This window comes from Setaria italica, chromosome IX (assembly GCF_000263155.2).
Source record: "Setaria italica strain Yugu1 chromosome IX, Setaria_italica_v2.0, whole genome shotgun sequence".
NCBI lineage: Eukaryota > Viridiplantae > Streptophyta > Magnoliopsida > Poales > Poaceae > Setaria > Setaria italica.
The window spans coordinates 1,474,124-1,490,170 of NC_028458.1; the positions used below are offsets into that span (position 1 = coordinate 1,474,124).

General features: G+C 45.1%; 2 protein-coding genes across 2 annotated transcripts; both read right to left on the reverse strand.

Moving 5' to 3' along the window:
* Positions 1 to 2,867: 2,867 nt before the first annotated feature.
* On the reverse strand, positions 2,868 to 6,745 carry LOC101777006 (pyruvate dehydrogenase E1 component subunit alpha-3, chloroplastic). Its single transcript, XM_004981139.4, has 3 exons — positions 6,295 to 6,745; positions 4,826 to 5,612; positions 2,868 to 3,507 (listed from the first exon to the last, which is right to left on the reverse strand). Exons 1-3 carry the CDS (start codon positions 6,514 to 6,516, stop codon positions 3,230 to 3,232), a joined length of 1,287 nt encoding a protein of 428 aa, XP_004981196.1. The 5' UTR covers positions 6,517 to 6,745; the 3' UTR covers positions 2,868 to 3,229.
* Positions 6,746 to 7,485: 740 nt separating this feature from the next.
* On the reverse strand, positions 7,486 to 14,507 carry LOC101777417 (DEAD-box ATP-dependent RNA helicase 3B, chloroplastic). Its single transcript, XM_004981140.3, has 10 exons — positions 14,116 to 14,507; positions 13,516 to 13,649; positions 13,006 to 13,417; positions 12,302 to 12,400; positions 11,242 to 11,466; positions 10,356 to 10,733; positions 9,856 to 9,999; positions 9,187 to 9,282; positions 8,528 to 8,877; positions 7,486 to 8,045 (listed from the first exon to the last, which is right to left on the reverse strand). Exons 1-10 carry the CDS (start codon positions 14,479 to 14,481, stop codon positions 7,970 to 7,972), a joined length of 2,280 nt encoding a protein of 759 aa, XP_004981197.1. The 5' UTR covers positions 14,482 to 14,507; the 3' UTR covers positions 7,486 to 7,969.
* Between the last annotated feature and the right edge of the window lie 1,540 nt (positions 14,508 to 16,047).

A 16,047-nucleotide genomic window follows, 5' to 3' on the forward strand; every position in this document is an offset into this window, starting at 1 on the left:
ATGAACTAATTAGGCTTAATAGATTCGTCTCGCGAATTAGACCCCATCTATGCAATGAGTTTTGTAAATAGTCTATGTTTAATACTCCTAATTAGTATCAAACATCCGATGTGACGGGTACTAAACTTTAGGAGATGTATCCAAACACCTCCTAAATGACTCAAATGAAGTCCGTTTGGACGATGTCCATAGATAGATTTTTTTTTCAAGGAAGTAAGCACCAGCTTGCTGAGCTTATTCATATTCTATGGTTGTCAAACACATGGCGTCGGCTTTGTAGCATACACTATATAAAAATAAAAAAAAATACAGGATTTTTCCTATGGTTAGACTAGAGCCCGCTTGGAATGTAGCAGGAGCATTCTTTTTGTCCGTATGATGTTTCTGTGTTTTAAAGGGTTGGAATTATTTTACGCGAAATCGCATGGTTTCTTATGTATATTTTTGGGAGTATATTGGAGTCATCATATTTGTTGCTGCTACTGCTGTTTATACATTCCTAGTCGTATGCAGCAGGGGTATGAAGACAGAGAGGGACCAAATGGAACCTGGCTTTGACAAATCGGACGACGGGGGTGCCTGCTCTTGGTTGTGATTTGTGAAGGTTCTGGCGGGGTACGGGGTGGCGAGAGGTGCACGAGCGGACGGCCGAGCTCGCTGCCCTGCGTTAACCGAGCTAGGATGGGATCCCGATCTCATCTCTCCCGTGGCTGCGCACGCGCCAACGAGATGATGGCGTCCATGCCTTGCCCTGTGCCAGCTTGGTCCCGGGGTTAAACTATTCACCGCGGGCTCCCTGCGTTTGCGTCCGATTCAGAGCACGCACGACCCACGACGTTGCCAAGTAATGAGGCTTTCTTTGACTGCAAGCGGCCGCAGTAATTGAGCTGATCGATCGCTTGTGTGGATGGCGATCGTGCATGGAAATGTGCGGTGCATGGCGATGGCGTCCTGTCTCAGCAGCAGCCATTATCAGCAGCAGCCGTATAGAATTTGTTGTGGATACGCGGAATGATTAGCCTATGATGGGCTGATGGGGAGTCAAATGACTTGGCGGCTGCTCTTGCTAGCTGAATGAACATTACGTTGCTGATTGTTGCACTAATCTTATAGCCACACTCCAGCACATGGAACCTGCACATTCCAGGGAACCTGATGAATAATCAGAACAAAGCTTTGTCAATGTGGGGTATCAGAATCAAACGTACGTGCGCTACTGCCAGTAACCGATCGATTTCGCGTACGACCCAACCTGATTACTCTAATCTCAATCAGCAAAGAGTAGTTAATTAAAACTACTGCCACTGGTTGTCTGGTTACTGCTAGTATTCTAGACGGATGGGTGGCTGCGTGCGTGTGTGTGAGTAACGTCAAGTACGTGTTCCCCAGAAATTCGATCCCACATAATGTCTTGCACACAACGGCAGCTTAGCTTAGCTGCTGCAGGTCCAGGTCAACGCTACACGCCCGTGCTAATTCCCTAACACGGCTAAGTCTCACTGGAGTGTGGCAGCGGGTAACCGCTGATACTGGAGTTCTAAGCTTTCCTCTCACTCTTTGCCTACCTGTACTGTACCACGCAGACGTGTGTTGGAGACTTGGAGTCTGAAAGAATAAGCCCATTATATTATCTTCGATGATAGGAGTACATGCATCCACATCACAGTAACACACAGTTGATAGATTCGTCACGTTTCTGGAAAAAATTGCCGTGGCTTTGACATCGAGGATCGTGATGACGGACTGTCGCATCGGATGGGATTTCAATTCCAATCATGTTTGTTTGCGTCTTGTTCAAGAACAGAAGAGTGACATGCTGGATCATTACAACCGGTCAAATTCTGACACGCAATTTTCTGCGGACGGCCTCGCACACAGTCGCACGGAGCATGGGTGATGGCCGGCCGCGCGAACCGTTCGTGACGAGGAGATGCTCTGCGCAGTGCGCACGGCCGGGGGAGTGGTTGCCGGCCGGTAGGCGGGTGCATGGACCCTTCCTTCTCTGCACAGACGCGCACGGCGCACGGATTCGGGTGACGACGAGCGAGAAGGAAAGGCTCAGGTTACCCGCATGTTTGCCATGGCACTGCCCCGTACGATGCCAAATCGATGATGAGTCGTTTTGTATACCAGGCCGCACGCTGAACGTCGATCTTGACCGGACGGAATAGCAGTCCCAGGTCTCTTGCTGCCTGACGGATCGGGGGAGTTGGGTATCGCTCGCCACCCACCCCCATCGACCAAACCCTTTTCTGCTGCCAAGGAACCGCGCGCGACCCCGTCAAACACAGGCGGCCAATCCATCGTCGCGTCGCGCATCACCCTGCGGGTAAGCAACGCATCGCCCGTACGGGTGCCAAGCAGCACCAAACCGTTCAAGGATTAATTCAACGCATGCGTGAATCGGGTCTGGTTGCAGTTCTTCTGCCCCAACGGCCAACCATCAACTACCTTGTTGAATTGTATCGGACCATGGCTCAACTCGATCAAATCCTTCCTCTCTTCTTCCTCCAATCAAATCTACGTACTCTTCTGGCCTTGATCCTAATTATTCTCTCCTTTCCCCACTGCGTGCTGCTAACACAACACGCCTTATCCTCTTCTTTACATTGGTTTTCCATTGCATTAGAAACTAGCTTTCAAAATCCTTCATTTTTTTTTTACACAATCACAGTAGTGAAACGCCACAACATTGTCCGGACAGAATAAAGCTTACTTTTGCTAGCTTCAGAGTTCAGACACGTCAACTGCGACATCTCCGGAACTTTTACCTCAAGTAGCTAAGAGGTCGTTCAATAATCAAAAGATTGTGAAAAAAGATGTTCCAAACAGAGAAAATAAGATGCCAGTATTAGTTTAGCAAAACATGGAAAAATACACCACTACTATATTTCTTCACTGCCCCAGAATATAATTGCAAATATCGCTTCCCAATCAAGGCAGCTAATGACTCAAAACTACAACTATAACTTTCTGCAAACCGTTTCACATACTTCCATATATGCGGAAAATGAGCTGTTTCCTGAACAAGTCGAGCTAGCACACATTGCATAAACTGGGGCATCAGTAGAGCATTCGAATAAATTACACCGTAATATCGGACGCATGCCTAAAAATCAAAGAAAATGAACTGCCTTATGCGTACAGCATCTTAACATGACATGGGTTCGACAAAACTAGAGAACCGAAGAACAGAGGTACAGAGAGCAGATCAATCTTTCATGAAGACTCAAACTTGAGCGGTGCCTTGTGTGAACTTGGGATCCTCGCATCTGTACTTTCCATCAGGGCCAATACCAAAACCTTTAGGGTCGGCAAACACGTTTTCCAACAATTGGCTCCGTGGAGGGTGCGGGCTTGCGTCGGCAAACTCAACAGCCTCCTCAACAACATTGTCAATGTTCTTCTCAATGCTCTTCAGCTCAGGTTCAGTTGCGAGGTTCTGCTCAATGATGTACTTCTTCAAGGCCGTAATCGGATCCCTTGCAGCATAGTGGGTTTTCTCATCTGTGCACAGAGAATGTGATGGAGTCAGTTTAACAATTGCTCAAACCAGACTGCTGTTAAAGACAGAAGAAACCCACGAAAGCTTAACATTGAAGAGCCAGTAACTCAAGAATGGTTCTGTAACACATGTGATGGAGAAATGAAGACAACACATGCATATATATACATTTGTAATGATGTGACCGATGACAGTCACGAAACAAGGTGCAAGTGCTCTGAACATCAGTTGGCATACATTCATGAATCATGATACAAGGTCATGGTCAAATCGTTACATAAAATAATCCAGACCCAGTTCAGTGTACAACTTAACCCCAAACTAGTTAAAGCATCACAAACCCCCCAAAAGTGAAGGAATTTTGACAGGCACCAATCTTACAAACCTTAAATCTACATTTAGATTATTTGAAAATAATCCAATGCATGGCCATGGACACCATTTATTTGAAACATATCCTACATCTCTTTCACAAAAATATCAAATTTCACCTAAACACTTTTCTTGGGTTTGGCAATTGATTCTTAGGAAGACCAATACAGGAAGCAAAATGAAAATAAATGGATTGATAAAATTGCACTTCATTACAGACAAAAGAATGAAATGCATCAACTCAATTGGCTAGAAAAGTAAAAGTGGGCTTTTGGAAATGGAAAAGGAAAATCCAGGACAAGTGGCCCCAAAACCCATGAGGATGGGCAAAAAGACATCCTAACTATACCTATCAGGATGTAGACATATCAGATAAGATGACTGGATGACGATAAGAAGCTACAATCTGAGAGAATGTTTCCTTCACCAGTTCGATTGGCACCACAGAATACCTATCAAACAGGATTTTACCTAACCAGTTTCACCAAAACTATTTTACTAGCCATGTCAGCATTGCCAATCCTGCATGTATAGACTATGGTACTAACAAAAAAAAAGGGAGGTCAATCACAAACAAAACCTAAATTTCTAACCCCTTTTTTGCATGAACTAGTAACACAATAACTGCTTTTAAATTTTCAGACATGGAATTAGATACTGTTTTTAATCTAACAAAATATTACATGGTCCACTCATTTGTGATGCCAGATCGCCACTAAACAGGATCAAAGCACTAGTACAAGGAATATTATGTTTTCATGAGCTGTAATACCCGTTGTAACCTGTGCATTACTGCAACTCAGATCAAGATCGTTTAAACCAAACTACTGCAAATTTGATGAGTGGAAAACTTTGTCATTTTCCATTTCTCCAATCGCCTAGTTGACACCAGAAATGTCACTAATAAAGCAAAACTGAAATAAAATGAAATAGGAAAGTAACCCTTACCAGGCTTCCTGAGCTCATCTGGGTCTGCAAGAGAGTGGCCTCGGAACCGGTAGGTTTCACACTCCACTAGGGTTGGTCCTTCACCTCTCCTTGCCCTCTCAATTGCCTCCTTAGCAACCTCCCTTACCTTCAGGACATCCATACCGTCAACATGCACCCCAGGCATTCCAAATGCTGGTCCCTTCTTATAAATCTCTGGGTCCGATGTAGCCCTAAGGTGTGACATCCCAATTGCCCACAGGTTGTTCTCCACAACAAACACGATAGGAAGCTTCCAAAGCTGCGCCATGTTCAGGCACTCAAAGAACTGCCCATTGTTACAGGTACCATCTCCAAAGAAAGCCAATGTGACATCAAGCCCATCGGGACCTGACTCCTTGAGCACCTCATGGCGGTACTTAGCAGCAAAGGCAGCACCAGTGGCAACAGGGATGCCCTCTCCGATGAAAGCAAAGCCTCCAATGAGGTTATGGGGAGCAGAGAACATGTGCATGGAACCACCCTGCCCACGGCAGCAGCCGGTGGCCTTGCCGAAGAGCTCAGCCATAACAGAACGGGGTGGGACACCCTTGGACAGCGCATGGACATGATCACGATATGTGCTAACAACACAGTCAGCTTGGTTTAGAAGCTTGATAAAGCCAGTGGAAACAGCCTCCTGGCCATTGTAAAGGTGGACGAAACCAAACATCTTGCCACGGTAGTACATTTGCGCGCACATATCCTCAAAGATACGACCAAGAACCATGTCCTCGTACAGCTCAAGTGCCTCTTCCCGTGTCACAGCCTGGAGAAAACAGTGCACCTCGAATTAAGAACAGAACGCAGTATTCCGCTCCACAACTCAAACAATTTTGCATCAACCGAAAGCTAAATAAGATAATTTTTCCGTATCTAAACACTGGTATAGTTGCAGCATTTGAAGCTAGATATTGCAAAATAGTAGCAATCAAGTTCTAACGGACACCTCAGAGTTGCGGTTGCAGGCATCACTATAGCTAAATGGTGGATCTATTCAAAATGAACAGGTGAAAACTTCAATTTCATTTGTTAATCACTAATTTTATCAACTAAGCAATCGTCTGGATTGAGAGGATATTTCGATGGTAAAAGTACAGGAGAGCTCTCATCATGAGATTCAGGAGGCCAGGATAGCATTTTTAAGCACTAGTCTTCCAAAGTTGGGAGTTAAAATTTGTGAGGTTTACAGCTCTGAAGTCGGAACTAAGCATCCAGAGATCGGAGCAGTCTTAGTGCATCCAAATTGTGACCACAAAAGCACTAGGATGTAATCAGTCTAACCGTGGTTGAACTTAAACCACCACATCGCGCATCTGAATTTCACACTCACGGGGTGCCCAAGATCCAATCACGCAGCACAATTAAACTACGGAAACCGCGCAAGATCGGATTTTTACACCTTGGCAGCACCCAGGATCGCTAAGCAAGAGAGGGCAGGATTTCCTCACCGGATGCGCGGGCGTGGCCTGCGCGGCCTTGTTCCCGGCGAGCACGTCGGAGGAGACGGCGAGCGCGGTGCGCAGGCGCGGGTGGTGCGCCCCGCCGCGGCGCAGTGCCCTGGCGAAGGAGGAGGACGAGGCGCCGGCGGGGAGCGGGGGCGCCCTCTCGCCGCCGGATCTCGCGGCCACCGGCGCCAGGAACTTGGCGGCGGTGAAGGACGCGGCCGCCATCTCTCCTGCCTCTCTCCCGGTGTCTCCTGGCCGGACGGCGCGGGGAACAATGCAGTGAATGGGGAGGAGGACAGGGAGATGCGGGAGGCGGAGGCGCGGAGGCGTATAAAGAGCGAGGGAGGGAGGGAGGTGGTGGGCGGCGGAGAGACCGAGGAAGACGGGAGGGGAGAGGGGGTTAGCCGGTTAGGGAAACAAGGCTGGGATGGCCTCGGTGGGACGGTGGCGGCGTGGCGCTCACGCTCTCGGCTTTGGAGGGTCCGCCGGCCCGACCCACACAGCAACAGCACACTGAACTGCAGGGCCCTCTCCTCTCTCGTCTGCACTTGGCGTCTGTCTAATGCCGTAAGCGACTGCGATGCAAAGATGGGGCGTGCCTGAACTTCAAAAAAACATCGGGGCACCACGTTGTTCGTCTGCCACAAAACTAGGCAGAGGAGGAGGCATAATCGACAAGGAATTGGTTATTGACTTGTTGCTCCAATGTGAACGAAACTAGGGATTTTGTCTTGTGCGTGCATCATTATTTTCGGACTAAATGTATGATGAATCTGGGGCTGTCAAAGAACGCACAACTTACACTGTTAACAAAATAACAAGTGTTCATACATTGTTCTTTGGAATATGCAATTTACAAAGTGGGGAATTTTGGCAGATCTTACCGTTCGTTTGGAGAAGGAAAAACTGATGCGCGTCTTTATTTGACAATTATTTGTTAACGGTATGATAGATACCTTCTAATGTTCCTCATATATTCTCTCCTTTACTACTCTATACTAGTTTATTCGTTAAAGGAATGCAACAATAACTAGGGATTTTATCATTACAACTATGGAGACCTGGAGTTCCGAGTGATAATTAACTAGTTTAGGAAAATAAAAATCTACTTGTAAAAGTTGAGGGACGCGTATGACACTATTGACACCGTCGAACAAGTTTAAAGACACTTGTTCAACTCACAAGGTTATAATCTCCTGAGAAACATCCGGGAGTCATGCCCCAGTTTGTTCATTTCTGAAGACATTTAGCAATAGTTGACACAGTTCTAATAGTTGTGAGCGATTCTGATTACGTCTCTGTCGCAATGGTGTAGCAGCAACAACTGTACACGGTTCATGTGGTGTTACAATTCTATTGAGAGTTGAGACCCTGAAGAACAAGCAACAAAAAATGAAAGAGTAAAGCCCGTGTGACATGAACTCCTTTTGTAATACTGGTAGTCAGCGTGCCAAAATCTTGCTCTGACGAAACGACCAAACAAAACTGTAGCTACCGCACGGTGGCTGTCAGCCAGCAATAACGTCAGCTGGCTCTCGGGCGTGTATTGATCAGCAGGGGTGGAGTGGGCTTAGGCCTCTTGCTTGGCGTGTTTGATTGTCCAGCCGCCTGTTGGAAGCCGATCAGGACCGAAAGGAGCGACCCCGTGCGGCAGGAAAGAATGCTTCATCTCTACCATCTACTTGTTTGGGCAGTCTGATGCACGGTGACCGGATTCGCCGCAGTTGAAGCAAGCACCGCTGAAGTTTCTGTTACTGCAAATGGTGGAAGATCATTAGCTTTGGAAACAGAAAGGTCATCATGCCTAGAAGTTTGCAATGTGGTAATTAATTATTTTTCTGATAAAAAAATGTTCAAATAATTTCTGATCATGATTTAGGGAGGTAAGAATGAGCTGTAGTGCAAGCTAAATAGGCTAGTACTTATAGAACATTAGGCTTCATATACTCTTGTACTAATGGATACCAAACAGAGGTATATTATGAGCAAGAAAAGAGTGTATGACACGGGATGCTACATATTCTGACAGGAACGGTTCTATGAGATCAACTTGTTTCCTATTCTCAATTTCTCATCGTGCATGGAGATTCAGATAATCGTGCGTCCTGATTATGCATCTGCTTCATGTAGGAAATGCCAGATCGCTCTAATTGAACTACCTAAGAACCAATACCTGGATTGCGTACATCTAGAATCGCAACTTGCTACATTATTCCAGGATATTTGTGAAGTTTACCTGTCCCTAGCGCCGAAGGATGATGAGCGGCCACCAAATGATGGCGAGCCACGGCTACTGTAAGATGAGGAGCGGCTACCAAAGGATGAGGAGCGGTTTGATTTTCTCCCACCACCTGACCAGTCATCCTCTGACCAACTATCGTTGTCAGATCTGAAGCTCCGGCCACTATCATTGTCAGATCTGAAGCTCCGGCCACCACGGCGGAATCGATCCTCGCCCTCTGAATCCCAACCACCCCGTCCTCTTGCACTGCCGCCACCCCTGGACCTCCTGTTCTTAGAACCTCGGTCATTCGAAAAGCGGCCATAGCTATCAGCAGGAGGACCATCATCTTGCAACGCAGGCAGCTGAAAGCAGGAAATAATAAAACAGCCATCACAAACTCAGAAAACCAAAATCACATCTGCAACAGTGGAAATATGACGCACTATAAAAATCAATGCAATTTAGGCTGGCTTGATCAGAGATAAATAGACAGTGAAAAAAGGTATATCGAAGTAGTGAGATTAAACTTCCAATTCCTGTTCATGTCTGCTAGCATTTTTAACACATACTGCAATGTACGGCATGACAGACCATCAAGACAAATATCTGTGTATATTTCATAACATATATTGGCCACAACGAACTTGAGAAGAATGAGCTGCAAAAATTACCTTTGAAATTTTGGTTATGGTGTTTCCTGCAGGAAGTTCCATGGCAAGCAAATCCTTTGCAATTTCCTCAGGTAAATCAAAGACTGCTCCTTGGACCTGTTACGATCAGCAATGCATAGACCAAACAGTGAAAATTCATCAGGACGAAAGAAACAGTATAAACTATATTCTACACTACAATGTTGGTTCAATTATTATGCACGTTAATTTCCTTCTCTTTTAAGGTAAAAAAAAAGGTAGACAAAGTATCCATACAACTAATTGCTCCAGATGCCACATCCAAACCAATTTGTAGGATCGAAAATAACCCCAAGCAGCATAGCTGTAACCAATTAAAGCTGTATCCTACTAACTTAACTGTGGCACAATATGCTTTCCTTTCATGAGTCATGATTGCAATCCAAATTGGGTTGGAACATCATGCCAAGCTTTACACACATAATGAGGAAAAGAGAAACCAAAGGAAAACAAGACACACAGGAAGTGGTGTAGATATGCAGAACAAGGCAGATTTTATACAAGAAACCATATCTGTAGCGCCCTGCATGCTACTATATCCAATGCACATCATGGTGAAGATACGCATGCTGAGGGAGTAGTACGAGACACCATCTTAAAATGGACAGAAAAAAAAATCAAACAATTCAACATATTCAGGGAAAAACTCACATTCTCATCTGCTGTTAGGTATATTTTGCCAACTTCATCTGCAGCAGCTGAACAAACATCAGATAGAAAACCAGTGACAGATCTAGGGGAAAAGAAGCCTCTTCCAAATCCCGGATCTCTAGTTAGTTGCAATGTCACCCATCCCTGCATTTTGATAGGGAAATAAAGCATTTTTGAGAGCATTATCCATAAGAATGGAAACACAAGAAAAGGCAAATGCATAACAAAAACTGTGGAGCTTTTCCTAGATGATCGCTTGATGATCTGTTACAAATTCATAATACAGAAAAATTAAGTACTAGTGGTTGGTATTAGTAGTCATATAACATCAGCCAGATAATGTTCACATCTAGAGGGCAGAAGCCAGAACAACTGGATCAAGTCGATAGTGGAACAGATGTAAGGTGTGCCTACTTATCTGAAGAACTAGCTGACTTCAATGGTACGTATAGACGTACAGTAAAAAAACAATGCATGTGTAGTTTTCTTCTGTCACTTACCTGCTCATGACTGATCAGAGAACGTGAAGAAGGTGGCTGAGAAAATCCACTCAGATGTGCCAGTGCAGAAGCAAGAGCATGAGATCCTAGTTCTTCTGTTAATCTCTCAGCTGCTCCAAGGAAGAACTGGGTTGACTCTGGGTGCACCCCTCGCAGTGTAGCAATGACATGCTCAGCAGATGACTCCAGCACTTCTTCCATGGATGGAGGACTTATAAACTCAAACTTGCAACCAACATCACGCTCAAGTGACTTAACTGTCCTTTTCTGGCTACTTGTAAACATCAAAATTGCAGTTCCTACTTTCCCAGCCCGTCCAGTGCGTCCAGAACGATGGACAAAAGTTTCTGGATCATTTGGCAATTCATAATGGATAATCTGCAGAAAAAATGGAGCCTCTCAGCCATTAGTATAATGCCAAAATGCATTTAATGAGTTAGAATGAAGCGATAAAAACAGTATCACGTACATCACAAGATTAACCAACACAAGACATCAGATAGGGATGCTATTAGACACACCAAAGTGATGATGTTGTAAGATGAAACCCAGTGCATGCCAAACAAAATACAGAACATCTCTTAAATTTTAGTGGCAAGATGAAAGCCTTAATTGCTAGATTCCTGCCTTCCTGAATGGTCAGGTAAAAAAAATGCTAAATTCTTTGAACTGCTTCGTAAATATTAAAAGAGTTTGAAACTCGGAATTTTGCTAATTATGTTCTATAGAAGAATGTGTGCTAATAATTTGGTAAGCAAAAGCTGTTAGACATAGTTATATGTTGCACATTTGAAAATTTTCAACAGAGTTAACATGTGTTTGGAAGGGTGTTTTACAGAATTACAGTATATAGAATCAGGCAAAGTAAAGAGGACTGCGAACCCACCAAATCAACATTTGGTATATCCAGACCACGGGCAGCAACATCAGTTGCTACAAGAACAGTAAATTTCCCTTGACGGAATCCATTTAGTGTCCTCTCACGCTGATGCTGTGAAATATCACCATGAAGTGCCTCAGAAGCAATACTGTTTGTCAGTGCCAATGATACCTCATCTGCATCCCGCTTCGTCCGAGTAAACACAATGGTTTTCCCACCCTTTGCATAAACCTGACAAGAAAAATATATGGATAAGCATTGGCAATGATTAAACAAAACAACTTATCCCATGCTATAGATATGTGAAGTTTATCAAGGCTCATCAAAACTGAATCCTTCAATGTTTAATATGCATAGCAGATACATGGATGAAATTGCGATCTCAATCAGACAAAGTAAAATTATACACCAACATGACTGTATCGGCTGTGACAGATTTCATGATCTTATAAGTTTCTGAATCCCAGGAGACAAGCAAACCATCACAAAATCCAAATGATGAAACTAAAAACCAACACAATAATCACAAATCATGATAACAACAGCACCATGATAACCAATTAACCATGTACTGATAGTACCATAGTACCGTAAAGTTTTCTCTAATCAGGTATCAAAATCCTAATTTGCCAACATCAGAAACTCAAGAAACAAACAGCACAGATCCTTTTTGAAAATACTAAAAGCCAGCACTTGGTTTCAGAAGCACAAATCATTTGCAGTTTCAACCCAACTGAGGAAGGAGTGACCAAATGTAACTCATAACTGCTAAAATGAGACTAGCCAAGTAGCAATATCAAGTTTTTTTTATATAAGCAATCAGGTTCTACCAAGAAAATGGTTCGAGGAAATTCTGAATGATATTCATGGAAAAGTAATAGGACCATGTAAGAGTACAAATTATATTTATGTGTTTATGTTTATGTTTATGTTGATTCAAATAAACCATGCACACACTAGCTGCCTGTACAGTTTACTTTATCCCAAGGGTTAACAAAGCCAAACAGAAAGGTGAGAAGAGGGGAGGGAAATGCAGCTAAACATTCCATGAGCTGCATTAACATACCGTGATTAGATCACTAAGAATGGTGCGCTTTGATGTCGCTGTGAGTGGGATAGCATAGAGTTTGATTCCTTCAGCAAGCTTTTCATCTTGATCACCAACCTAATTAAACACATGAAGAGACACGATAACTTATTAGGACATAAAGATGTGAGAAAAGTAAACCATAACCATACATGTGCCACAGTTATTTCGCAAGGAATCAGCATGGACCTTCAATTGCAAGCGTAACTAACTGCTCAAGACAGTCTTAGCATCTATTACACTCCCAGGGTGCTGTACTGATAAATATCAAGATTCCAAAACAAGCATAAGCCATGAATAAACTGTTATTCTGACACGATTGTCCTAACAAACTGCTAGTCAGGATTGCACAAACAAATCAGAGAGTTTCATGATAAAGGGAACAGATAATTTGTTGTGGTTTGCGTCGATGTATCATGGATAAGAATGAAACCCAATATTTTCTGCTGGCGTATGGTGTAACTGAAACAATTGCATGTGTTGCATGGTCAAGTGTTATGGCCAGAATATGTATCAAATAGCAAGAGCTATGATCATAACATTAACACCTATGATCAAGTTAACATGATAACTGCAATCACATGAAAGAACTCTTATAGTAGATGACATAAGCTTAGCTTTGTTCAACTGTATAACAAAAGAACGGGAGAAATAAGGACAGCAAAGGAATGTGGAGGCCATACCAAGTCAATTGTCAAAGGGTTGTTCAAGTACCGTCTGGACAATTTCTTCACCCAGCTAGGCATTGTCGCAGAGAACAGCATGCTTTGCCTCTCTGCAGGAAGCTGTTGTAATATTGTTTCCACATCTTCCTCAAAACCCACTGCAAGCATTTGGTCAGCCTCATCAAGGACTAAATATTGAACTTCTCCCAACTGAAGGCTTCCGCCATTTATCAAATCAATTATGCGACCCGGTGTTCCAACAACAACATCAACACCACGAGAGAGTGCGTTCTGCTGGACATTATACGAAACACCACCATAAACACACACTGTACTGAGCTTGGGTGCTGATTCTTTTATTTCCTTCTCAACTTGTTTGGCTAACTCCCTAGTAGGTGCCAGAACCAACACCCGAGGAATTCGACCTCGCCTGCCAAAAGGGAAAAAGAAATAGTCAACGTGCATGTTAATTATCGACTGATTCTAGTGCATTACAGCATGAAGATGCGTAGAAAGATGAATGGGTACCTTGTACTCCGGCCATCGTCCTCCCCCATTAATCGCTTGATCATGGGTATACCAAAGGCTAGCGTCTTTCCGGTTCCGGTCTTTGCCCGGGCAATCAGGTCACGACCCTCAAGAGCAGGAATCAACACAGCCCTCTGGAGGAGACAGCAAATGAGCAAAATGCAATACGATTAAGCAAATAAACACCATTCTGAAGCCAAATATGAGCTACTAGGCTCGGTAAAAACATGACACGTAGCATGCAATTAAAAGTAAAAACTAATTTATCTGTCTATCTTCACAAACATTAGTAAATTTCAACAGAAACATCTACCTATTAGCACACTAATTTAACACCGAGGAGTGTATGGATGTGTTAATTGGCTAAGTGTCAGTAAGGACTAAGCAATTTTCAGCACTAAATTAACCATGCTCCGCTTATCCTGCCACTGCCACTACAGTATTTCCCTGGAAACAATCACTAATTTCAAAAGCAGCAACCAAAACCCCCAAACTGAACACCCACTCTATCCCCTCCCCACCTCCTCCCGACAGGCCAATCCTGCAGCACAGCTTAGCCGCGGAGTTAAAAGCAAGCGAGCCAAGCAGAGAGCAATTCACCTGGATGGGGAAGAGGTGCGTAATCCCGCGCTTCTCGAGCGTGGCGACGAGCTCGTCGGGCAGGCCGAGCCTGGCAATGGCGAGCTCCTCCTCGTCCCCCTGGAACCCCTCCCCCGCCTCCAGGCCCTCATCTCCGTCGCTCCCGTACGCCCCCTCCTCGTCGTCCTCGTCGCCGCTCCCGAGCTGGAGGCGCTTGAAGGCGTGCTCGCTGAGCACGGAGTTGGGCGAGGCCACGGCCGCCGCCGCCCACCCGCGCCGCCGCAGCGCCCAGCAGCGGAAGGCCGCGGCGCGGAGCCGGACGGCGCCGGAGGTGGAGGTACTAGGGTTGGAGAGCGCGAGTGCGGGGAGCGTGAGGAGGGACGCCATGGGAGGAGGAGGAGGGGAAGGGGATAAGAGATGGAACGGATGGCGTTGAGAAGGGTTGCGAGGAGGAAGGCTTTATAGGGCGAGGGGCGGATAGGGGTTTGTGAGGGGTTTTGGGCTCGCCGGCTGGATTTGGGGCGACGAGGAGCAGCCTGGTTCACAGGATGACCGTGTTGCAGGTAGAGTACGCTGGCCTGGGGTTTGCGCTGTCCTTTGCTCGTTCGATTTCTCTGAAAATATCTGTATGGGATTTGGATGGGGACAGCCTGTCAGTGTGCAAGTCGGCTCGAGCGCTCTTGGCTCTAGCTCGTGTTTGTGAGTTGTGACTCCACAGGCTGGGGTGGATGTCAATCAATTCTTATAACAGTATTCGTTTCATAAAAATTCTTATAACAGTGTAGTGTAGTGGTTACGGAGCAATGTATCGGTACACTTTTACGTGAATTTGAAATTTGGACTGGATGCGAATGGATGGTGATGTTGTATCTAGCTCTCTCTGTGTGAGTTGCCGAGAACACAATTACACTTTACACATCGAATTGTATGCAATGAACATAAAAGAAAATTGGTATATCTTCACTATAAAAGCAGCAGTTCCATTGCCCCTTTTTTTTGTTTTATTATCTCGTGGATTATGTTCTTTTTTATGCAAAATGGGCCAAGTTATTTTCCAACCGACGTCTGCCAGGCCTGTCGGCCTGCGCTAGTCCCGGCCCCAATGTAGGCCAATTTTCTCGATGGGCTGGGCTGACCGCTCTGAATTGGGCCAGATTGCTCTACGCCATGATCATGCCCTAAAAATAAGATAAGGTCCTTTTTAACGTTCCTCATCTATCATCGTAGTCTGAGTTTTGTACCCCAGGTGCAAAATCGGATATCGGCCATCCCTCAACTTTAAAATCCATTTATTTTGATCTCTCGACTATTTTGAGAGTGGTTTCACATGACGTGACACTAGATCCCACATGTCTGCTGGTAGGCCCCGCATGCTAGCGGCTTTCTTCCTCTCATCTCTTCCTCCTTCCTCTCTCTCCATGCCACCAATCTGTACACTGCTTTGCTTGTTGTGAGTTTGTGACAAAGAGATCTTGTTTGGTAGTGCTACTACAGCCGCTACAGCAACTGCAACAGTGCAGCGCCAGTAGTTCAGCTGCTTGTTGCTTGGCTTTCATCTGCCCTGTGAAACTACTGCTGCTTGGGCTGCAGCCAAGTGACAGTACTGATAATTAGAAGCGAGCACGCTTAGAGTACTCACATACATGTACAACTCCTTTTTTAAGAAAACATGTACATCTCTTTCTTGCGCAGCGGAATCCGGCTCGCCCCGCTATACCCACGAACCGCGCCCCACCAGGCCTAGGTCCACCAGAGCTCACAACAATAAGGCCTTAGGTCTAACTCAACCTAGAAGACTAGTCTGGTGGGTGAGGGCTGCCCCCATCTATATGTGGTGCCCCCACCATCAATTTCCGATGCGAGACTAAATCTAACGATCTTACCCGTCACACATCAGGTCCAACTCTTCCATCACATACAATCCATGTGATCTCCTGAAGACGTTATCACAGG

Coding starts and splice junctions, on each gene's coding strand:
- LOC101777006 (XM_004981139.4), bottom strand. CDS start 6,516: ATGGCGGCCGCGTCCTTCACCGCCGCCAAGTTCCTGGCGCCGGTGGCC. Junction 5,613..6,294: donor AGGCCACGCCCGCGCATCCG/GTGAGGAAATCC, acceptor TGTTTTCTCCAG/GCTGTGACACGGGAAGAGGC. Junction 3,508..4,825: donor AGATGAGCTCAGGAAGCCTG/GTAAGGGTTACT, acceptor CTCTGTGCACAG/ATGAGAAAACCCACTATGCT.
- LOC101777417 (XM_004981140.3), bottom strand. CDS start 14,481: ATGGCGTCCCTCCTCACGCTCCCCGCACTCGCGCTCTCCAACCCTAGT. Junction 13,650..14,115: donor CGCACCTCTTCCCCATCCAG/GTGAATTGCTCT, acceptor TGTCTCCTCCAG/AGGGCTGTGTTGATTCCTGC. Junction 10,734..11,241: donor ATATACCAAATGTTGATTTG/GTGGGTTCGCAG, acceptor TTTTTTCTGCAG/ATTATCCATTATGAATTGCC.